This window comes from Lutra lutra, chromosome 9 (genome assembly GCF_902655055.1).
Source record: "Lutra lutra chromosome 9, mLutLut1.2, whole genome shotgun sequence".
In the NCBI taxonomy this organism is placed as follows: Eukaryota; Metazoa; Chordata; class Mammalia; order Carnivora; family Mustelidae; genus Lutra; species Lutra lutra.
Window position 1 is genome coordinate 128718700 of NC_062286.1, and position 23384 is coordinate 128742083.

Below are 23384 nucleotides of genomic sequence, written 5' to 3' on the forward strand. Positions count from 1 at the left end.
TCTCTTTCACTCTTGCTTAAGTTAAGAGTGTAGGGGTCATTGGCACAAATGCCTATATGGCAGATAACTTGAAAAGTAGACTCAGGTCAGGAGGGGACCCTGGCACTTTGAACAATCTGTGCCTGACCTAGAGTGGGCAGCTACTCCTTGGCTTCAGCCAATTGTTGCCACACAGAAATGTGGACACAGTGTTGGCTGACAAGGCACGATGCAGATTTCTGTTCACACAGAAATCGCTTGGTCTTTAAAAAGATGTTAGCAATGAACACAAATGGCTTAGAAATACTGGAGATGGCAGAGTGGGAGGGTAAGGCATCATCCAATGGAAATGGGGTTTTAAGATGGAGGGGAAATAGCAGGGAAAGGCAGAAGGAAGGTTAAGGGCAGCTTCTGGAGAACGTGGACTGTCACACTCAGGGAGCTTATCACTTGTCTCCCAGGTCTGAGTGAGTAATCACCAAAGAATTTAAGCAAGAAAGGGAAGATAAGAATGACATTTTTTAAAGATCGCCTTGGCAGTTGATGGGGGGCAGGGCTAAGGGTAGGGTGGTGACTTAGAAGTCTGTCATTCAGCTAAGTAAGGGTAAAGGAGAGATGACAAAGACCTGTTTACTTGATCTTTCTCCTACCAGATAACAAGCTCCAGGACAGCAGTGCCTGGCTGTCTTGTGCTTGCTGCGTCTCCAACACTATGCACAAAGCCTGCTCCATAAATATCTGCTTAAAGAATGAATGAAAGGGAGGGAGAGGAGATGAGAGACATTCTGGAGAACTGGATGAGGGGCTGTAGAGGCCGGTTTCCGTTCCTTAACCTTGGAGCCTTGGGAAGGGCGTGTCTCAAGTAAGACAGCAGAGACACAGGCTTCAAAAAAAAAAATAAATAAATAAATAAAAGACTTGGCTGGTTCGATTCCTGGCACTTCATGGGGCCTATCCTGTCCACAAAAGGAGAAAATGATGAGTGCCTCCAAGGGCTGAAGGGAAGATTAAGCAAAAACTGAAGGATGAGCAATTTCTGTGCTTCCCTAGGTCTAGTATTCCCAAAGCACACAGCCAAAGGGGATTGACCTCAGCCTCCGACCCGGTGGCGATTCCTTTTTGGGTGAGGAAGGAACCGATGACCCCGGCGTCTGTGGGCCCGGCCCTGCAGGGTTCTGAGCCCAAGCTGGGAGCGCAGCACCGGGTGCTCGGGCCGGCCCAAGCCCTCCTCTCACCCAGTACCCCCGGTTCCCACACTCCCCCCCCCAGCTCCACCCACTTTTCTCCCACAGCCTCTTTCCGCCCCCCCGCCCCCATTTCCGTCCCCCTCCGCCCGCCCCCTCCTCGCTCCCGGTCCGCGACGACCAGGTCTCCCCTCTCTTCTTCCTCCCTCTGTCAGCGCCCCTCTCGGGCGGCCGGGGCAACCCCGTGCCCCGCTCGTCCAATGAGGAGTCGGCGCAGGGGCGGGGCGGGGCCCGGGCCGGAGCGGAAGTGGTGACCGGAGCGGAAGTGGAGTTGCCGCCACCGCCGCCGCCGATTCCGGAGCCGGGGTAGCTGCTGCAGTCGCCTCCAGTGCAGCCGCCGCCGCCGCTGCCGCCTGAGGAGTGGGCTTGGGAAGGAAGCGGTCACCGCGCTCGGAGCTTCGCTCACAAGCGTCTTTTCCTCCTGTTGCCCTCCCCCGGTGAGTGCGGCGCGGGGTCCGCCCGGGGCCCCTGGGGGCCCAAGCGCGAAGCTTCTCCCCACCCCCATCGGCGGCGTCCGCCGTGGCGGAGCGGGCGACCCTGCGGCTGGGCCCCGGGAGGTAGTGGCGCGCGGCTTCCTCGGCTCCGCGCGGCCGCCTGCGGCGCGGGCCCGGCCTGGCCACGGCCCCTCCCTGTTTCCGGGGCCGGGCCCCTTAGCTCACGGAAAGGCCCGGGCAGCCCTTGCCGCCTGCGGCCCTGCCCTGCGAGCGGGGTGCGGCTCCGTACGGGGCGGGAAGGGACCTTCAGCCGCGGACCCCCGACCCTCCCTCCCGACCTACCTTCGTGGCCCGCGCGACCCCTCCCTGCTCCTCGGGCGGCGAAAACCGACCCTTTAAGCTTTGTCACCCCTCCTCCCTGTTTTCTGGTTTCCAAAAATTAAAATTTAACCAAATACGGGCGAGTTTTCGAGCCGCAGGGCCTCTGTTGACTCCCTCTGGATGGGTAAGGGGTTTAACCTTGGGAGAGAGCAGAGGGAAAACCCCCTCCCACTTTGCAGTAAAGCCATTTCATCATCGTTCGCTGGTTTGGGAGCCTAGCAGGACCCGAGATTCCTTGAGGAGCACAGGGTTGAGGTTTGAGTCAAGAAAATGCATTTGTTGGACCCGGTTACGGAGTCAGGCCCGATCCTCAGGAAAAACAGATCAGAGGCTGCAAATCGGGAGTGTTCTTCCACGGTATTTACCGTCCTTTAATGCCTGTCTTTTGTGTCCTCACCCCAGCTCCCCCCATACTGTGTGTTAGCACGTTTTTAGGACTGAAATTTGCCTGGTGGCCTCCCTGGTGGTGGGGAAGGGATAGGATTGATTCGGGCCCTTTTTCTTGGGAGGATTGAGTACATCTTTGTCTATTGCAAATGGAGAACTGCATGTAATTGGATTTTCGAAGGTGGCAGTATTGGTAAGACAATTTGCCAACCTTTCTGTAAAAATGCATGTCTCTTGTCCTTGTCTTCACTCCTTTTCTTGTTAGTAAGGCTAGATAGCGTCAGACTCGGATTTTACTTGCCCTGTGTGGGAGACCGGATTTGGCAGGATGATGTTAGGAACATACAAAAATCAGGCGGCCACAGGATCCAAAAAGAAAGATGAAGCACTTTCAAGAATATGAAAATTGTCTCCATCCCTCACTGTGTCTCAGTTGTTCATTTGAAACCACACATACAGGCAGTTTATAGAACTGGACACGTGGCTACCCAGCTTTTTGCATTTACTTTGGAAATGTGTGTGTATAAATAATGTTTGATTCTCAGTGATTTTCTCCTTGATTGCTTCCAGTGAACCCTGTTTCTCAGTTAGGAATATCTCAGTCGCCTGAGCCCTCATTTTTCTAGGATCTGTTTCCTTAGCAGCATGCAGGAGGGGGAAGGTGAAACCTGTCAGTTTTACTAGACCCAACTTAGAATTTTAGGTGTGGTCTTCCAAATGGAAGAGTAATAATCCAGTAGCAACTGCTGAGTGATTTTCCTAGCCTCCCTTTTCAGTGAGATAAGAAACCATTCACCCACATTACAGATGAAGTCTTTATGAGAAATGAGGTAATTTGGCCTAGACCACACGCCTAGTTTTTAGATTGAATATCCTCATTCATCGGGAGCAAATATTTCTGGACTGTCAGCCCCTGGAGTATGGCTCCTACCCTATAATCTTCTGTACATTTCCCATCATGCAGTGCTTGTGTTATGTTGAAGCCATTTTAGAATTGGAGCTCTATAGATCAGGGAGGCAGCCTCCATAAAACCAGGCTGAGCAAATTCCCATGATGCTAGTTCCGGAGGCAGAGTCTCCAGAGACTTGAGCCACTGCGAAGAAAAGTGCCTTTTGCCCATTTGGCTGTGGATACAGAAACAAAGAGCACTGGACCTGGAGTCAGATAAAAATTTGATTCAGGTCTTACCTGCAGCGTTTTCTAACTGTGGGGTATTTAGTGTGTTACTTAATCTCTGGTTCTTAGTTTCTCTATCTCCAGAGTTGTTTGGGGGGCCTTTTTACAGAGGGTAAACTGTTAAATGTAAGCTTTTGGTTTTGTTTTTTTAATCACAGAATTCACTATTAATGGCTTTCTTTTTTCCTCCAGCTGCATTCTGATGAGACCCATCCCTGCTTTGTGTACATGTTGTTTTCAAAAACTGATAAGTTATTGTAGAACTTTATTTTGTGTACCCCATGTCCAGTCTTTCTGAGCCTCGTTTCTCATCTGTACAATCCAGGTGGTAATAGTCTTTGTTGTGTTCTTGTGATAAACTGAAAAATCAAAATAAGCATTTGGGATATAGTAGGTGTTTAATATATGTTATTTGACTATATCCATGAATATATAGAGAGACTAGGTACAGCGTATATGCTATATAGTATAGACACATAGAATCTGTCTCTGATTTATTCACCAACTGATGAGGTAGCATCAGGACAGTTGGTCTGTAATAATAATAATAGCGATCACATCACCTACTGTGTGTGAAGCTTTGTTCTCAGCCCTTTACACACACTAAAGCCTTCCTGACAGCCAGTGATGGGTAAGTACCGTTAGCCCCATTTTACAGATGAGGAAACTGAGGCACAGAAGAGTTAAATAATTTTCCCAGAGTACACACACCCACACACACGCATACACAGCACAAGGTAAGTAAGTGCTGGAGCCAGGAATCAAACCCAGCAGTCTGGCTCTGGTGATAAGTGTCTCCCGGTGGTGGCGCATGTTTCATGTGAACCCCATTTCGTCCTTAATTTTTCTTTACGTGTCTCCTATTAAAGTAAATGTGTTTCGACAGGGATTTTAGCTGTTTTGGAAGATACATATGTAATTTATGGGAGGGACTGTATTCATTCTGGCCCGTGGGGATGATACTGCTGGTGTGCATCAGGAAGCAACACTTGTTAAAAACCCAGTGTTCTCACATTTGCTTCATGTCAGGGAGACAGGTCATCAGTTACTTTGTGGCATTTTGATTTGTCTGATACTTGGTTCTTCATCTAACAGAATTTGATCAGGACTCCCATCACTAATTTTGGTTTATCATACTACTTTTTCTGTAGATTTTTAGATTTTCCATATTTTGTTGGGGAGGAAGAGATGAGGAACTAGTAAATTAAAATTGTAAATTATAATGTCCTATTAGGGTACTTCTTTCAGTGGTGTCAGACTGGGCCATTTTCCTTTAAGGAATAAGGATACCCCAGAATGAACTAAGGTTTACTTGTAAAGGGACTTCCCATTCCTTGGTTCCTACATATTTCTAGAGAGAGGTGACAGACAATTCACCCTAGCAAGGGAACAGGAAATTCATTGGATAGAAGCAACTTTTAAGTATTACAACCATCTTGGTCTTTACATGAATATGGTTCTGGTCGTCATCTCTGTGTCATGAGGGAGAAACTTAACAGTTGGAGCTGGATTCTAAGGGAATTTTTCGAAGGGGAATACTTAAGGAGGAAAAAGACTAAAGTACTTTCTATTTTGGGATACGTGTGCTAAAAGCCAAGTAAGAAAGCTTACTGCTTTTTGGGCTAAAAGATCTTCTAATATAGGCATACTTACGTGTTTCTAATGTGTACTTATAATGAGATGAGACTGATTGATGGCCTCAAGAAAACAAGTCATTCCCAGCAGGCCGTAGGTTGAAGAGATGACTTTTTTTTTTTTTTAATATGGCCAGTCCTCTCTTATGTAAGTTTCTTCCTGTTAGTTTTATTTCATTGTTTTCCCCAAAAGACCCAGGAGTAAAAGTTACTTCTGAATGGCCTTGACCTGGACAGAGGTGACAATAAAGTAGATATGAGTCCTGGCCATTGTTACTGTTTGCCCACAAACCTCACCTTAAAGCTTGTTTGACAGTCTGTTGAGCTTTTTTGCATATGCTGTTTTTAAGTTAATTTTATTTTGATTTTTAAAGCTAGATAAATTAAGGCTGATCCCTGAAACCTAACTGTAATAACTATGGGGGTTTTTTTTTGTTTGTTTTTTGTTTTTTGTTTTTGAAAAGTCCATTCTCCCTTTTCCAAAAGTAAGCATTGAGAATCATAGTTGATCTTTAGGAGTTAGTGCCACATAGAGGAAAGCGTGTGTGCTCATTTTACCTATGGGACCCTGGGCAAGTTACTCTTGGAATCTATAAAAGGGCCTATAGGGGTACCTACTTCATAGGATGTTTAGGATTAAAGGAGTTGATATTAAAGCCCTAGTGCTTTACACATTTGGGTAAACTAGAAATGATGAGTATTTTTATTACATTTACCGAGCCAGTTAGCTGATACCATCTTTTGAACAAAAGAGGAGATGGACAGACAGTACTCCAAGGGCTTGTTGAAACTCATTTTGAATCTATAAATACAAAAATGGGTAGCTGAGAAACATTAGTCAAAAAGCATAGTGTTGTTTCCTGACTGGAGCTGGGGTGGCTCTATTCTAAAGTAGACTAAGGCAGAGGATAAATATAGTCTGTACTTTATAGGTCAGGTGTGGTCTGCTTAACTCTGTCCACATAGGAAATAACAGCCTTGTTCCCTTTTAAAAAAGTGCACCGAGTGATTGAACAGTCATACTCAGCATGGCACGCATTGTGCCACACATTGGGTGCCCGAAGATAAAAGTCTGGGTTCCTACCGTAAGCTCACAATCCAATGTGAGAGTCAATAAAGACATTTACAGTAAATTATGCTAAGTGCTACTTTAGAAATAGGCATAGGTAAGTTAACATGTGCCTTTCTTCTAAAAGTCTTTAAAGAAATCCATCTGGATTTAAAAGAAATGAGGTGTGTTGGAAGTGTCCTTTCAAGCCTGGCTGATGCCATTTGTTAGACTCCGGTGTGGCTGCCATTTGAGTGCTTACAGTGTGTAGACACTGAAGTATTTTGCATCATGAACTAAGTTACTCTTTCCAAGAACCGTATTAAATGAATGCCTTTTTCATGCATGAGAAAACAGACTCACAGAGATCAGGTAGCCTGTGGCATTGGTGTGTGGTACTGGTAAATTGGGCTGGGTCACTCCATTGTATTGATGGGCTCCAAGCTTTTGAACCCTATTCCCAAAATGGACCAGTGGAGCTGCGTTTATGGATCAGAACTAACAGATTGTCTGGGATTGATCATCAGACGCAAAGAGGTTAATTTATTCTTATCTGCTGTTGATTCATAGTGCGTGACCTTGGGCATATTCAATACCTCCATTTTTTAAAGTTTAATTTTGGCCAGTTGGACCTAAATAACAGTGATCCTCAGCAACTGATGTGGAAGAGGGAAGAGATTTTGAAATGAAAGTGAACTTTCCCTTCACAGTTATGTGTTTGCTGGACATCAGCACTAACGATTTTGTATTTAGGACATGCTGTGTTTCATTTTCTATCAGAGAGCAGGCAAATGTTTGAATGGAGTTCAGGTTATGACAGGACTATGAAATTTGTGTGTAGAATGGCACACAGACATTTTTTAGAGTGGGTGTTTTTCAGTGAGGAGATTTCTTTAAGAGCCAGGAGTACTTCACTTTTTCTGGGTAACACCCCCTAACCACCTGGCCCCACTGACATTCTCAAGTCCTTCCTGCTGTACCTCGGCATCTGTCTTTCCTTCAGCGGAGTGACTCCGGAACTGTAACTTTGGCCTTGTGGTGCTGTGGGTCCTCTGTCTGAAATGGTACAACCGAACGCTAGTCAGAATTTACCCTCCGTTCCTTACCCCATGGAAGCTTGTAAAGATGCTCCTGTCAGTTTTCCCTCCAGATTCATAACTCTACTCATCTCTTTATTTACTTTGGCCTTTGATTTCTTCAGTTTCATCTTGAAAAACATAATGTGCTCTTTATTCATACATCGGTGTTTCTTGTCCCTACCTGGGGTATCGTTTTCCTCTCCTGGCAGAACCCCTGCAGCCCAGAAAACCAGTGAGGACCCAGCCACTTTTACACTAAACCCCTTCCCTCTAATTCTGGCTGGTTTCTTCAAGAAACTTTATAACCCTTGAGTATGTGCCGTCTTCTGTTACAGTTGGGGGAGTGTGAGCTCTCAGAGACAAGGACCACACTGTTCTAATTGTATTTCTTTTGAATTCCAAGAAAAGTTCCTGGACATACTGATAGTGTTCTCATTTACAGTGATTTCAACACACATTAAATTATATGCACTACATTTTAATGAAGTAGTAAGTGTGTTGGAACGCCTACATGGCTCAGTCAGTTGGGTGTCCTCCTCTTGATTTCCGTTCAAGTCATGGTCTCAGGGTCGTGAGATTCGGCCCTGCGTCAGGCTCCACATGGAGTCCGCTTCAGATTCTCTCTCCCTGTCACCCCCCCCCCCCGCAACCCTCCCCAAAACAAAAAGAGTAAGAATATGTCTACTGAGCCTTTACTCTGACCAGCACCATCTTGCCATTTTTTTGCACATCCTCAATAGCTGCTAATGTTTCCTTTTAACATTTAAGGAAACTGAGGTTCAGAGAAGTTACTGTAAAAAAAAAAAATGGCCTAATTTCTCTTTAGAAGCTGAGATATGTATTATGTAGGGCTTTCCTAGAAACAAATTCCACTCCTGTGTGTTTCATAATAGAGGTTTAGTCATCTTCACACACGATAGAAAATGGAATCCTCAATTTTAAATTTCTAGGAAATTATCAAATTCAATTAAAGCTCAGTATTTCATAACTGAGCATGGGGCGCCTGGCTGGCTCAGTCAGCAGAGCATGCAACTTTTGATCTCAGGGTTGTGAGTTCAAACCCCACATTGGGTGTGGAGCCTACTTTAAAAAAACAAAAAAACAAACAAAAAGAATTAAGCCTCTTCTTTTCCTTGAAAACAAAACAGAGCTGAGAGTTCAGTACTTCTAAAGGCCACATTTCAGAAGGTCCTTCTCTTCCGTTGCAAGGCTGCTCTTTTTTTTTTTTTTTTTTTTAATATGGTTTAACAGTGGGTAGTCATTTCTATTTTTATTTTTTCCCTCTTATACTGGGTGTCTGCTTCTGGCCCCTATGAGATGACCTCTCAGTATCCTGAATCTGGATAAGAGAAATCCCTTGGGCAAAGAATTTTGAACTAGAGGGCCTTGGTGGATTCATAGATACTCTTGTTTCAGCATTTGCTGTCAGATTTGAGGTTTCATGTATTTGCAGGAAATCCTGTTATTTCTTTTTTTTTTTTTTTAAAGATTTTATTTATTTATTTGACAGAGAGAGATCACAAGTAGACGGAGAGGAAGGCAGAGAGAGAGAGAGGGAAGCAGGCTTCTTGCTGAGCAGAGAGCCCGACGTGGGACTCGATCCCAGGACCCTGAGATCGTGACCTGAGCCGAAGGCAGCGGCTTAACCCACTGAGCCACCCAGGTGCCCCGAAATCCTGTTATTTCATGGGCACCCTTGGAATTACTTTTCATAGTACTCTTTGGAGTGTTTTACAAAAATGAAATACTTTTGTACGTATTTTTCTAATTCTTCCTGTTATATGTGTCTCATCAGCAGATCCATGACATTAAATCCCTTCTTTTGACAACCATGTAGTCTTGGCCCAGCAGTCCCTCTTCTTAACCCCTCCCTTATTAGATATTTAGATTGTTCCCAGTTTTTCACTCAGCAGTGCTGGTTTACTCCGCACCTGCTTCCCGTTCCTCTAAAGTGCTGCATCCAGTGGCTTCAAGCAGACAGATGCATGTCGCAGACAGACGCATGTCGTCGCCCTGCGGCTGTGCTTGAGAGCTGTGCAGAGACCTGTCTGTGTCTTCCCGATCTGAGCCCAGCACGGGGAAAAGTGGGCTCTGGTGTCTTTGTGCTCTTAGTGCCGGGCCTGATGGTGAAGCTGCTAGTCTCTTAAGGTTTTTGAGGAGGCAAATAAAAGCTCTCTTGCTGAGGTGTTTTTGTGGTAGGACATCGGTTGAAAGTCTTAGAAGAAAAGTAGGTCCTGATTATAAACCATCACTTCTTAATATTCAATTCAAGAAAATTCAGTTAGGAACTAATGGATAAAAGTGTTACAGTTACCATGGGTGTCCCGTTTGAGGCTATGGAAGGGTGGAGTCTTATCTAGGAATGTTAACCCTGTAACATTTTCGCTTCCTGTAGGAGATGAATCTCAACTGGCTTTCCTTCTCATGGGTTGTATGCTAAATAAGAAAGAATCCAAGCTCACATTGTGGATTGAAACAGTGATGTGGAGGTCCTGTAAGAGGAATAATAGTACTTCCATTTGGTTTGCACTATGCATTTTTAAAAAAGATTTCCTTTAATTTCCTGCATCTCCTCTTCCCAGCACGTCTCTTGAGGAGGATGCTGTATCGCCTGTGTACAGATTGGAAGGCTGAGGCTGAACAAGTTCACTTAGCTTTGTAGTTCACAACCCACTCTTAGACCTAGTCCTGCTGCCTTTCTGCCACCTCGCTTAAAACTGCCCTGGCTTCTCTCTGCCCTCTCAGGACAGATTTGCTGAAAAAAAATTGCAGCCACTTGCCTGAGCATTAGTTTTATGCTTGGCCCAGGGTGAGACCTTAAATGAGAAACAAATGTGAAGGTTTCCTTTGAGGACATATCCACGTGGAACTGCCTGTAAAGGGACACTACTCTTATCTGTACCAGATAACTTACACGTGGTGTAGGCCCTGGGCGGTGTGACAGGCTGCAAGTGGGCTGGGGCTCACAGGCCGGAACCTCAGTGGGGGCTGGGGTGCCAGGGAAGACTTTAGCCAGTTGGATGGATAGAGTTTGCTTAGGCAGGAAGTAAATGGGAGAGCATTCTAGGTGAAGGAACTAGAAAAGCAATTTCAGGGGTGTTTGAGCGTGCCACTTATGGAGTATTCAAGGATGTCCAGCCAGAGGGAAAGGTACCTTTGGGAGAGTGGCTGATGATAAAGCCTGACGGGTATGGAGGAGCCAAAATCCTGTAGAAGGACTTTGAGGGCCGGGCAGAGATTCGATGGAGCTGTCAAAAGAGAGTCATTCAAAGGGACAGAGTGAGGGTGAAGGCAGAACCAAGAGCCACTTTGTTTTCTTATTTTTTTTAATTGAAGTATAGTCGATACACAGTGGTAACATTAGTTACCGTGCATATCATGGTAATCACAGTAACATGATTCAACAAGTCTGTGTGTTCATTTCTGCTCACCCAACTGTATCCCCGACACTGTACTCTCCCACTGCCACTAACAACAGTCCCTGTGCTGTGCCTTTGAGTAATTTTGAAGTAGGGTGCAGGAGTACAAGGAATAAGGTGCAAACATGAGGATTTAATGTGCTTGTGAAAAAGAGGTGCTTTGAATTACTTGAGCAGAGAGAAGACGTTGCCAGATTTGCAGTTTTATTCTTTCATTTGGGGATCTGTTCATTCATTGAGCAGATGCTTGTTCATACTAATTATGTGCAAGGCACTGTGGGAGATCTGCCCTAAAGAGTTGATGGGGTGGCGAGGGACTTCAAGATACATACAGATAATTTTAGTACTGGAGAAATGTGATAGGACATTAAGAGAGGTATAGATGAAATGCTTTGTTGAGAGTACTCTCAGCTTGGAGCAGTGCTGTCCGATAGAAACAGCACGAACCGTGTGTAATTTAAAATTTTCTACATTTAAAAAGTACAATGAAACAAGTGAAATTTATTTTACTTAATCGTTTTTTAAGAACTTAACTCCATATATCCGAAATACTAAAGTTTCCACGTGTGGCACTATCTGCATGTGGCTGGTGGCTGTTATATTAGACATCTCCAGCTTAGCGGTTTAAGAAAGTCTTCATGAAGGGGATGGCTCTTGAGCCCTGCTCTGAAGAATTTTGTATGCTGAGTAAACGGGAGAGGACGTTCCAGGCAGAGGGAGTGGCTTGGTGAGCAAAGACAAGGAGACAGAAAAGCAGACTCTTTAAGAAAACCATTTTGAGGGCGCCTGGGTGGCTCAGTGGGTTAAAACCTCTGCCTTCGGCTAAGAAAACCATTTTGAGGGCGCCTGGGTGGCTCAGTGGGTTAAAACCTCTGCCTTCGGCTCGGGTCGTGATCCCGGGGTCCTGGGATCGAGCCCCACATGGGGCTCTCTGCTCGGCGGGGAGCCTGCTTCCCTTCCTCTCTCTCTGCCTGCCTCTCTGCCTGCTTGTGATCTCTGTCTGTCGAATAAATAAATAAAAGCTTAAAAAAAAAACCATTTTGGCAGAAGCACAAATTGTGTGGAAGGCATGTTTTGGTGAAAGTCTAGGAAGATAGGTTGGAAAATCTTGGAGGGAATCTGACTACTGTCAGCAGGAGAGAACTTTAAAGAATTTTGAGCAGGAAGTGACTCGATCAAAATTTTAAGAACGAATCTGATCATAAAGACATGAAGGGGACTGCATGCAGGTAGTGGGTCTGGAAGAGAGTGAATGGGAGCCTTCTTGCAGATGTAGAACCAGGAACAATTCCAGATGTCCCTTGTCTCCTGCCTTCCTCCAAACTGCTGGGTGTTGTGTAACCCATTTCCTGTTGAAATTGGTCTAGCTGCTTCAAAATCCGTGTTACATAAGTCAAAAGTTATGTAAGCAGTAGGCATCAGGACATTTAGCTGTGGATTTTGTTTGTTGTAGTTGTTTTGTGCGTGTGAGTGTGGAATTAATTTATTTTTGAACAGATGGATACATTTTTAAGGCATGCATTGGATCTTACCATATCATGTTGGCTCTCAGTGTCCAAGGGCTCTTTCCGTGATCCTGGAGAAGCTTAAAATAGTTGGCGCCCCAAACAAGTCACATTTGATTTTGAGAGAGAGAGAGGGCATGTACCTGTGGGAGCTCCCAGGGAGGAGTAAGGATTCTTCAGAGAAGTGTGATTTAACTTGGAGTGTTTGGGAGGGGAGCTTAACCAGGGGGCTGGGCTGGTAAGGCCACAGAGTTTCCTGGCATCTTTAGCAGTGTCGATCCTTTGTATTTCTCTGTTACTCTTTTATAATCCTGTATGGGATGGCTTAGATCCTAATTTATTTTGGCCAGGATTTTATTAATTGGAATCTTTCCTGGTATAGTTGCGCAGGTGCTGTTTGATGAACTTTGGAGTAGGCCACTGAGTGACTGTAACTTTGGATTTGTCTGCAGACCGGAACATTTTTGAAGTTAATTGAAAGTTGACTTCTACCTACTTCTCACTTTGGGGAACAATGAAGTAGGATTATTAGCTGATGGAGGCTGTATCCTGACTGAAAGACTTGCAGTCAAGAAACTTAGACATAGGGGTGCCTGGGTGACTCAGTGGGTTAAGCCTCTGCCTTAGGCTCAGGTCGTGATCTCAGGGTCCTGGGATCCAGCCCCGCGTTGGGCTCTCTGCTCAGCTCTGCCTGCGTCTGCCTACTTGTGATCTCTCTCTCTCTCTGTCAAATAAATAAATAAAATCTTTTTTTTTTTAATCTTTTTTTTAAATCTTTTTAAAATCTTTTAAAATTAAATTTTATTTTATTTGACAGAGGGAGATCACAAGTAGGCAGAGAAGCAGGCATAGAGAGAGGAAGGAAAGCAGGCTCCCTACTGAGCAGAGAGCCCAATGCAGGGCTCGATCCCAGAACCCTGAGATCATGACCTGAGCCGAAGGGCCAAAGGCAGCCCACTGAGCCACCCAGGTGCCCTAAATAAATAAAATCTTTAAAAAAAAAAAAGAAAAGAAAAAAGAAACTTAGACATAAACTGAGAAGGTATAATTTGAAGCTGAAGAATGGTGTCCTTTTGATGTACCTTTTTTTTTTTTAAAGATTTACTTTTTGATTTGCCAGAGAGAAAGAGAGCACAAGCAGGGGGAACGGCAGGCAGAGGGAGAAGCATTCTCCCCCCGTGAGCAAGGAGCCTGATGTAGGACTTGATCCCAGGACCCTGGGATCATGGCCTGACCTGGAAGCAGACAGTTAACTGACTGAGCCACCCAGATGTCCCTTTTGGTATACTTTTATCAGAGTAGACTAGGATGTGGTGTGGCAGCTAACAGCACCAACATCTCAGTAACTTCACCTAAAGATTTCTTTTTTATACTGCTGTGTCCAGTGCCAACCTATAGGAATCAATGTAAACAGTCACTCAGGGACTCGGGCTGCAGGTCGTAGCACATCGTCAAGAGCACAGGGCCTTCTAGACAGCTGATGTCAGAGAAGAGAGCCCGCAAATGACATACAGTCTTTTCAGTTTTCACCTGGAAGTGGCATCATTTCTGCTGTCTCATGAGACAGAACTCACCCTGACCCATCCTGGTTGCTTGGGGGCTGCCAGGAAATGTAGGAGAGCAAGTGGAATGTTTCGTGAGGATTATCTCTGTTACAGTCTCATTCCAGTGACATGGTGAAGAAGGCGGGCAGATCAGGTGAGACTCACTTCACTGAGTGGAAACTTAGAATTAGTGAGCCTTATGTAGGACACAGCTTGAGTATGACTTAGATAATAAACTGTGGGAAGAAAAATAGTAGTTCTGAACTTAGGGAACCAGCTCCTTCTCAGTTGTTTAAGTTGGGGGGGAGCGGATCTTAGCATTATGCTCCATGTAATAAAACATTTTCATGTGGTAGGGCCCTGTCTATAGGATTCCACACTTGAAAATACAGAAATAACTTGAGGTAAAAAAAAAAAAACCATTTTGGGGGCGCCTGGGTGGCTCAGTGGGTTAGGCCGCTGCCTTCGGCTCAGGTCATGATCTCAGGGTCCTGGGATCGAGTCCCGCATCGGGCTCTCTGCTCGGCAGGGAGCCTGCTAAAATTAAAAAAAAAAAAACAAAAAAACCATTTTGTGAGAAGGAGACAGTACTTCTTTTGCTATTTTAAAATTATTGTTTTCAGAGTTCTAAATTGTGATGCTGTGTATATTATAATGAAAGAATTTGGGGGCTTTTTTTGTTTTGTTTTATTTTTAAAATTTTATTTTTAAGTACTCTCTATACCCAACATGGGGCTCAAACTCATGACCCTGAGATCAAGAGTTATATGCACTGACTGATCCAGCCAGGTGCCCCTGTAAGAATTTGTTCTAAAAATACTGATACTTTTAGGGGCGCCTGGGTGGCTCAGTGGGTTAAAGCCTCTGCCTTCGGCTCAGGTCACAATCCCAGGGTCCTGGGATTGAGCCCCGCATCCAGCTTTCTGCCCAGCGGGGAGCCTGCTTCCTCCTCTCTCTCTCTCTCTGCCTGCCTCTCTGACAATTTGTGATCTCTCTCTGTCAAATAAATAAATAAAATCTTTTAAAAAATAAATAAAAATACTGATACTTCTAGTAGTATTTAACCTTATTACGGTTTAAGATAGTAGTGTATTTTTACGCTGTGGCACAGATGGACATACCAAAATTTAAATGAACAGTCTATTGAACTTACTGGTTAACAAATTTTTTTAGTTACATTTTATCCAAAAATTACTGCATTCTCTGTAAATGGGGATTATTATAATGGGGAACTGACTAAGGTGAGGTGAATAAGGAGTGTTTAGTAATAGGTGTATAGAGGATTTGGTGAACTGAGGTTACTAAAATTTTTACTGTTTCAGAAAAGATTGTAAATGAACTCAGTTACGGTTTGCAGTTCTCTTGCACATCTTGAACACACTCCCATCTCTTGCGGCCTATACCATATAGACGATTAGCGTCGGATAATTTGTACTTAATGCTCTAAACTTCTCAACGCACCTTCACGTAGATTAGGTCATTTGTTCTCACAGCAGCCCCACGGAGAGTAGGTAATGTTCTTTCTTTCTTTCCAGTAAGAAAATTGAAGCTCTCAGAGGTTAAGCAATGTGACCACTTGTCAGTAGCAGAGCTGGGGCTAGAAAGCGCCAGATCTCCTTCCCTTCAGTTGATGCTCTTGTCTACAGTGTATCCTGCAAGTCAGCAAATTGCAGAAGATAGGACAAAAATGGCTTCTGTTTTTTAGGTTCCTACTGCTTGATGGGCACTGCCAGATGTAACATTTAAAGTCCTGTCTTTGCTTTAAGATTGAGGCAGTCCTCAGATTTAAGGTGTTTTTCCCAATACTGTGGGGGAAAAACAAGATTTGGTCAAAACCAGACAATTCTCGAAAGAAGTTAAGGAAGTGTATTTAGCATAAGCTTCTAAAGAAATAGTTCTCCAGCAGCCCGCGTGTGATGGGGAGGCTGATCAGACTCGCGGGGACAGGGAGGCTGGAGTCTGCGGTCTCTTAGCAATGCTGCCGGACACATCACTTGCCTTCTCTGACCCTCCACTTCTTCACCTCCAGAAAGGGGGAAAGGGATTGTTGTGAACATAATCTACTCTTCAGGACTGTTGGGAAAATTAATTGGCAAAACAATTAGCAAGGGACTTAGCCCTCTGAGCGCTCATGTTCAGTACGGCGGAGGGCGTTCGCAAGTACATGTTTCGTATTTACATATGATTCTTGCCTGACGGGTTGGGAAAAGGTTCACACATGCATTTCCAGGGCCCTGAAGCCTCACACTTGCTTTCTCTCTCTCCTCTCGCTCGCTCCCGTCCTAGGGAACGACCATGGATAAAAGTGAGCTGGTACAGAAGGCCAAACTTGCTGAGCAGGCCGAGCGCTACGACGACATGGCCGCAGCCATGAAGGCCGTCACGGAACAGGGGCATGAACTCTCCAACGAGGAGAGAAATCTGCTCTCTGTCGCCTACAAGAACGTGGTGGGCGCCCGCCGCTCCTCCTGGCGCGTCATCTCCAGCATTGAGCAGAAAACAGAGAGGAATGAGAAGAAGCAGCAGATGGGCAAAGAGTACCGGGAGAAGATCGAGGCCGAGCTGCAGGACATCTGCAATGACGTTCTGGTAAGAGGCCGGGGTTTCGGTTTCAAACGGCGATTTGCGAACAGTATTAATGTAACGCTCAAACGCAAACTCTCACGCGGCTCATGAGAGAAAGGTGTCGGAATATGCTGGAAAGCTGCACTCATTCGGAGCTGATTTTTAAGCCTGTGATGTGATGTGATTTTCCTCACTTCCTGTTTGATCAGAGGTTGCTCATCACGAATGGGGTATTTTTCCTCTCCCTTCACAAAGACCTATGACAAACAGGAGCATCCCTCCCTCTTTTCTTTAGAAATTCAGTCCACATTGGCAGGATCTCAGGTAGGTGCCGCCACAGATGGGCTGTTCTGTGTCTGAGCGGTGATGTCACCTCCAGCTGGGGAGGTGGGAGCCAGAAGCCCCACTGTCATTCCCCCTCTCCCAGTCCTGTCCGCACAGCGTAAGGTCCTGAAAGTTAGCCACGTCTGTCCGTTGGGCCTGTGTCCAAAGCCAAATCAAAAATGGTTTGGGGATTGTCCTCTCCTGGGTTTTATATAAGCCTTAGTCAGATGATTGAGTCATAACTATCCCGCTCTGGCCACAGTCTGGGGTTGGACGGGAGGGGTGTGTATCCTAGAGCAAATCATGATCATATTGTCTTTCCCTCACATCCTGAGCCCACTGGGAACTTTCTTTTTCTTCCAGGTGAAATCAGGTAAAAATGAACGGTGAGGGCTGCTTTGAAGGGAAAAGGAATTCACACTTGTGGATCTACCTCCTCCCCTGCTGGCTGCCTCTCCGAGTTACTGCCCATGACACCTTTCTTTTGAAAACCAGTACAAAGCTTGTCAGCCATCAGGCAGTATTCCTCCTCCCTAACCCATAAGGAATTACACCCTGGCTGTCTGCAGAGAGTATTAAAATGACTACCGCCCCTTGCATCTTCTCACATCGATTGATTAAATCCCCTTACAACTAAGCTTTTGCATTGAGCTGCTCTTGTTAGACTCATGGTGTAAGAGTGTCATGGCTAAATTTGTTGCCTGTTGGTAATTTGGGGGTTTGTTAATGGTGCACTAATTCCTGAATGTTAGGTACATCTGGTATTCAGATGAAGTATGGCATGCATCCCAAGGGCAAGAAAATTCCATAATTCCTGAAATGTAGACCAGCTTTTAAGAGCATCTGAAAGAATGTGAAGAAAAGCATGGTACTTACTGCCTCTTAACCAGTTTTTCAGGATGCCACATTCTAAAACAACTCTTCGAAAATATTGCTCTGTATACGAAGCTTGGACTCCTTCAGAACTGCTTTTGTTGTAAGCATAAATGTTTAAAGGAATTTATTCTTAATAATAGTATTAGCTACTTTTTGAGTGCTTACTGCGTGCCAGGCATCGTGTTAAGCACTTTATGTACTCTAGCTCATTTGTCCTCATACCCTAGAAGATGGCTATTGTGCTTCCCCATTGTATAGCTGGGAAAACTGAGGCTCAGGATGCTTAGAAATCATTTGTCCAGGGGCACAGATGGTAAGCAGCAGAGGAGGGACTTCTACCCAGGTCTGATTGATTTTCAACTTAGTTTTTGGCAGTTTTGCTCTATTATTCACCTTTTTCCTCCCAAAAGGGAAAGATTTTTTTTTTTTTTAAATTACAGAAGTAATACAGGTTCATTGATTTTTTTTTTTTTTTAAAGGGGTGGTGACCAGGTAGAAGAGTATAAATCAGAAAGTAAAAATCATTTCTAATCCTGTCATGTAGAGAATCATTATTAACATACCGATAAATATTCCTCAAGAGTTTTCCCTTATGTGTTTGTGTGTACACGTACATAGTTTAATATTAAAATAGGATTCATGTGGTACTTATGATCTTTTTGTTTCACTCAGACTTCTTTTGAGAATCTTTCCGTGTTATTGGTGTAGTTCTGCATCATCATTTTTAAGGCCTTACGTGGCATCCCATTGTATGGCTGTACTTTAATCAACCCCTTGTGGATGGTCAAAAGTGATTTTTAACCGAAGAATACAGGCATGTGCTATTAGGACCTGGGCCAAAAACCACTTAAAAGCTTTGGATGCAAATTATGTTTTTTTTAATCATCAAAATTATTTAGAAGTGGTAGTGTGTCTTGAATCTCAAACATAGTTTTAACATCTTGTAAATAATATTTCCAGATTCTTAACAGAATGTGAATCATTTTTTAGGAGCTGTTGGACAAATATCTTATTCCCAATGCTACACAACCGGAAAGCAAGGTGTTCTACTTGAAAATGAAAGGCGATTATTTTAGATATCTTTCTGAGGTGGCATCTGGAGATAATAAACAAAGTAAGTAACTTTTTTTTTTTTTTTTTAAAGGAATTTGACCAATAGTGGAGCCAGTCCTCCTCCTCAGTAATTTCAAACAGTTTTTACTTTGTTTACCATAGACACGAACATCACGGTACTGGGAATCTAAAAGACCACTAACATTATGCTGACCTGTGATTAGCAGGTCAGCATAATGGGGGTTGACAAATCAATGTATCTAAGGGGAAAGTGCAGAGGACATTAAAAGTGTGATGTAGTAGTCCATTTAAAGAAATCTTTTTCTTAAAATTAAAAAAAAAAAAAACACAAAAAACCTTGAGGGTTATTTGGTATCTGTTCTTAGAAGTAAAACTTTAAGATGACTTAATGGTATAAAACAACCATAGTAAATAGTGTTTCGTTTCTTTTATCACATATGTGTTTTGTGCTGGTGAGAACTACAGCTCTGCTTTACTAAGTACCTATTATGTGCCAAGTATTTTAGAGTCTCATTTATTCCTTATACAGCCCTAGGAGTTCCGGTGGGGATCTGCCTGTTACTCTGATGAGGAAACCAAGGCTCACAGAGGTTTTCACTTACTCCAAGCCCCACATTTAGAGAGTAAGAGTTGGGAGTTCAGGTTTGAGTCTGCTGACTCTATAAAGTCCATAATTCCTCTACTGGAGCATATTGTTTCCCATGTTCTATCTTGTTAAAGGTTATTTCTGCTTTCCCCCAAAGCATTTAATGTGGTACTTGGCTTAGAGTAAACGTGTAACAAATTGTTGTTAATCAGATGGTAGAGACACTGACCCCTTGCTTGGTCGCTCCTCATTCCTGCTCGGTGGGGTGAAATAACTGGATGGGGGTCCGGCATGTGATGTACCTCAGAGAGAACCTCGCCTTTAATGTCCTTATCTTTCTTGTAGCCACTGTGTCGAACTCCCAGCAGGCTTACCAGGAAGCTTTTGAAATTAGTAAGAAAGAAATGCAGCCTACACACCCAATTCGACTTGGCCTGGCACTGAATTTCTCAGTCTTCTACTATGAGATTCTAAACTCTCCTGAAAAGGCTTGTAGCCTGGCAAAAACGGTGAGAAAGTCCGTGTGTGGTTTCTGATTGTAGTATAACACTGCCTGTGTGTGTGTGTGTGTGTGTGTGTGTGTGTACACGTACTTCTTTTTATTGCCTGGATGTAACAACTGACTGTGCTAGTCCTTCTGAAGATGTTCTGGAGATGGAGTAGATCTTTTGTGACATAAATACAGACCTATCACTTTTTGATTTCTTCTCCGCACCTCCTTCTGATCTTTGTTGTCGTTGTGTTTATTATTGGCTTGGGCGGGTGGTTGTAGAAAATTCAGGGGGAAGGTAGTGTGTTGTTCCTTGTCAGACTTTGGGCTCTGTCAGCCTCTGTTATGTATTATATTCCTTGTACCAAGATTTGAAGTTACAGCTGTGTTTATGAAAGAAAGCAGACCAGGTTTTCTTTGTGTGCTGGGCTGCCTCTTGTCTTCTGTTAGTAACTCAGCTGCCTTTTCTACATATTTTTTAGTCTTTCAACATGCACACTGTTACTTAAATGTTTTTTTAATTTGGAAAAAGTACATGAAATGAATTATTTAAGGTCCATCACTTAATTGAATCAGATTTAGTGGTGTGAACGTCTGTTCTTCCTTTATTCCTTCTATCAGACCTTTTGAGTTTAAGTAAAGGAAGGAAAGGATTACTGGCAGTTAGGTTTGGCAATTAAAAAATAATATGGGGGTGCCTGGGTGGCTCAGTCGGTTAAAGCCTCTGCCTTTGGTTCAGGTCATGATCCCAGAGTCCTGGGATTGAGCCCCACATCGGACTCTCTGCTCAGCGGGAAGCCTGCTTTCCTTCCTCTCTCTGCACAGTTGTGATCTCTGTCTTTCAAATAAATAAATAAAATCTTTAAAATAATAATAATAATAATAATAATAATAATATGGATTTGTGTTGGGTTGACAGTAATACCTGCTGTGTTACCACATTCAGTGAAGTTCTCTGGGGATTTTTTTTGTCATTGTTGGTTGGTACCTTATAACCATGCATTATCTGTTTGTGGAAACAACTAGCAAACAAGGTCATTAATAATAGCCTCAATTCCCCTAGAGCACTGTACAGGAAAAGAAAGTACGTATATTTGTTAACAGGAAAAAATTAGGCTAAACTAGCTCCAGAGAACCTGTGACAACTCTGCTAATGGCTCTTTGTTGCAGGCATTCGATGAAGCAATTGCTGAGTTGGATACGCTGAACGAGGAGTCTTACAAAGATAGCACCCTGATCATGCAGCTGCTTAGGGACAATCTCACTGTAAGTACTGCTGGTTAACAACCCTGCTCTTGGAGGGCTTAGAGTCTTGTTCCTATCACCGACCGAAGAATTCACTGTTGCCCAAGACTCCCCAAGGGGATTTGTACCCTGTAAGTAGAGTGAAACGTACTAAATTGTTAAATTGGTTGTAAATGACTGCTAAAGTTTTGGCCTCTGCAGTCCTCATAGTCTGCAGTAATACAGTGATAATTTGAAGCAGTTAAATGAGATAAGTTGGTCCAGACTGGGCCCACTTCTCTGAGTGAATTTTAGGAGCCTTGTTTTGATTAGAGTTCTGTTTTTCTCTTGCAGCTGTGGACGTCGGAAAACCAGGGAGATGAAGGAGATGCTGGGGAGGGAGAGAACTAATGTCTGTTGTGCTTCGTGATCTGTTCAGTGTCACTCTGTACCCTTCACATATATCCCTTTGTGCGATAAAAAAAAAAAAAAAGTCGTATGTAGACTTTCAATTTTTCACAGCCTCAGCCTAGCAAAATGGTCCATGGGATAAACAGCTGGTGTGTGTATCTAAAACTCAGATTGGTCACATAAATGCCACGGCATTCTGAAGTTTTGATTTTGATTAACATTGACAGGATTACTGTATGCTGAATTTTTTTTAAACTGAACACTGTGATTATGGGGTTTTGTAACTTAGCAGAACTCTTACTGGTAGAAAACTAGACCTAAATTATGTGTAACTTTTTGGAAAGTTTAAACTGATAATCAGACTAGTCACGGAAATAACAGTTCCATTGTAAAGTTGTACAGAAAGTTAGATTATATTGTGACGCTGGGACACAGAGTGAGACCCCTGTCCTATGACAGCAACTCATAGTAGTTTTGCCTGTTTGGGAGGGTTACAGACACTGGCCAGTTTGAGCTGTTGCCACTCAAAAGTTCATGACTGCAGATGTCCACAGTGTCTTCTTCTCCGTAAACTCGAAGCCTAAAATGGAAACTCTTTGTGGCTGATAATTGGGTTTTGACACCGTGAAAAGGCCCAGTGCTCCTAGACCCCGTGACTAACACCCCTTTCCCACAGCCATCTTACTGATTTGCAACTTGGGCTCCAGTAGTGGAATCTGTTTTCCTTGTAACCAAGACCTAAAGAAGAGAAAAGCCGTGTATCTTATGAATGGCCTTATCTGTTTCCTGGGTAATACCTTTCAGAGTCATGTTCTGCAGAGATTGCCTTTCACTTAAGAAGTACTCAAGTCTTTGGGTGCTTCCTAGCTTGGGGCTTTCAAATTTTGAAATCGAGACATTCTTCCCACTGTCCTTTTTGACTGTTGACCTTGGTTTTTCTTTTCCCTCTTGAAGTTTCTGTCCTGCTTCTTTACATTTTTTTCCTTTTCAGTTCTGTTGTTGTCTTCTGTTCGTTGTCGAACACCGTACGGGCAGGGCGGGGGCCTGGAGGGGTGAGCGAAGATGGCAAGCACTTTGGTCCGCAGCCCTCACTTCAGGGGAGTTGAGAAGAGCCAGCACATAGCTCTGGCTTCCTCTGATTTCTCAGCGCGCTCGTTGCTCTTCAGTCAGGCCAAGATCTGAGTCCAAAAAGTGTTTTTAAATACCCATGATTTCTCCCTGTGTTGCAGCCAGCCCTGATAATGCTTGTTAGTACCTGTCACCAGCTCTCCCAAGTGTGCTCCTCCAGCCAAGTTCACAGACCTGTTTGAACAAGACCCTATAATGCAGGGAAGTTGCATGAACACCACAGTGGGGAGAGTCCAGAATAGCCAGGCCTACCAGTCTCACAGTACCCCCTCTCCCTGGAACATTCCATGTAGCTGTAGTGTCCGCCTGTTTGTCCATCTGCTGAAATGAGAAAAGAAACATTCATGCACTGATTTAAAACCAAAAAAAAAGGAAAAAAAAGGAAAAAAAGAAAAAAACAAAACAAAAAACCCCCTCCCCCCTTTCTAGCTGAACAAAAATGTGCAGTTAATACTTGGCGCTTGAAAATGCAGTAGTGAATGTGGAACGAGCCTGTCTGTATATCTGGTAGCTCTTTCTTGCTTCGTTTTTCCTTACCAGTATTCTGCCTCACGTTTGCTTCTGTGACGGTTATATTGCCTAGCAAGCACTCCTGTGGTTGTGAAAATAGTATAGCAAAAAAAAAAAAAAAGAGAGAGAAAAAAGAAAAATCCCCGGTTATTGATGTACTAGATTTGTGTATGTCTTTTAAACAGTTCTAGTTTCCACCTTAACACGGAATAATCAGGAAAAGTGTAAAAATTCAAAAGTGAAATAAAAAATTTTATCAGTTGCCTGTGAACTGATGTATGGCGCCATCTCTCTCACTACCAGAATTAGCTGCCTCTTCTGGTCACATTCACTTGGAGCTCTGCTCTAAAAGTAGGGAACATCTT

At 43.8% G+C, this 23384-nt stretch overlaps 1 protein-coding gene across 1 annotated transcript; it reads left to right on the forward strand.

The window, feature by feature from the left end:
* Positions 1-1524: 1524 nt before the first annotated feature.
* On the forward strand, positions 1525-23281 carry YWHAB (tyrosine 3-monooxygenase/tryptophan 5-monooxygenase activation protein beta). The gene is made up of 6 exons (XM_047744069.1): positions 1525-1660; positions 16118-16420; positions 18587-18710; positions 19602-19765; positions 20917-21012; positions 21325-23281. Exons 2-6 carry the CDS (start codon positions 16127-16129, stop codon positions 21379-21381), a joined length of 735 nt encoding a protein of 244 aa, XP_047600025.1. The 5' UTR covers positions 1525-1660; positions 16118-16126; the 3' UTR covers positions 21382-23281.
* Positions 23282-23384: the final 103 nt, after the last annotated feature.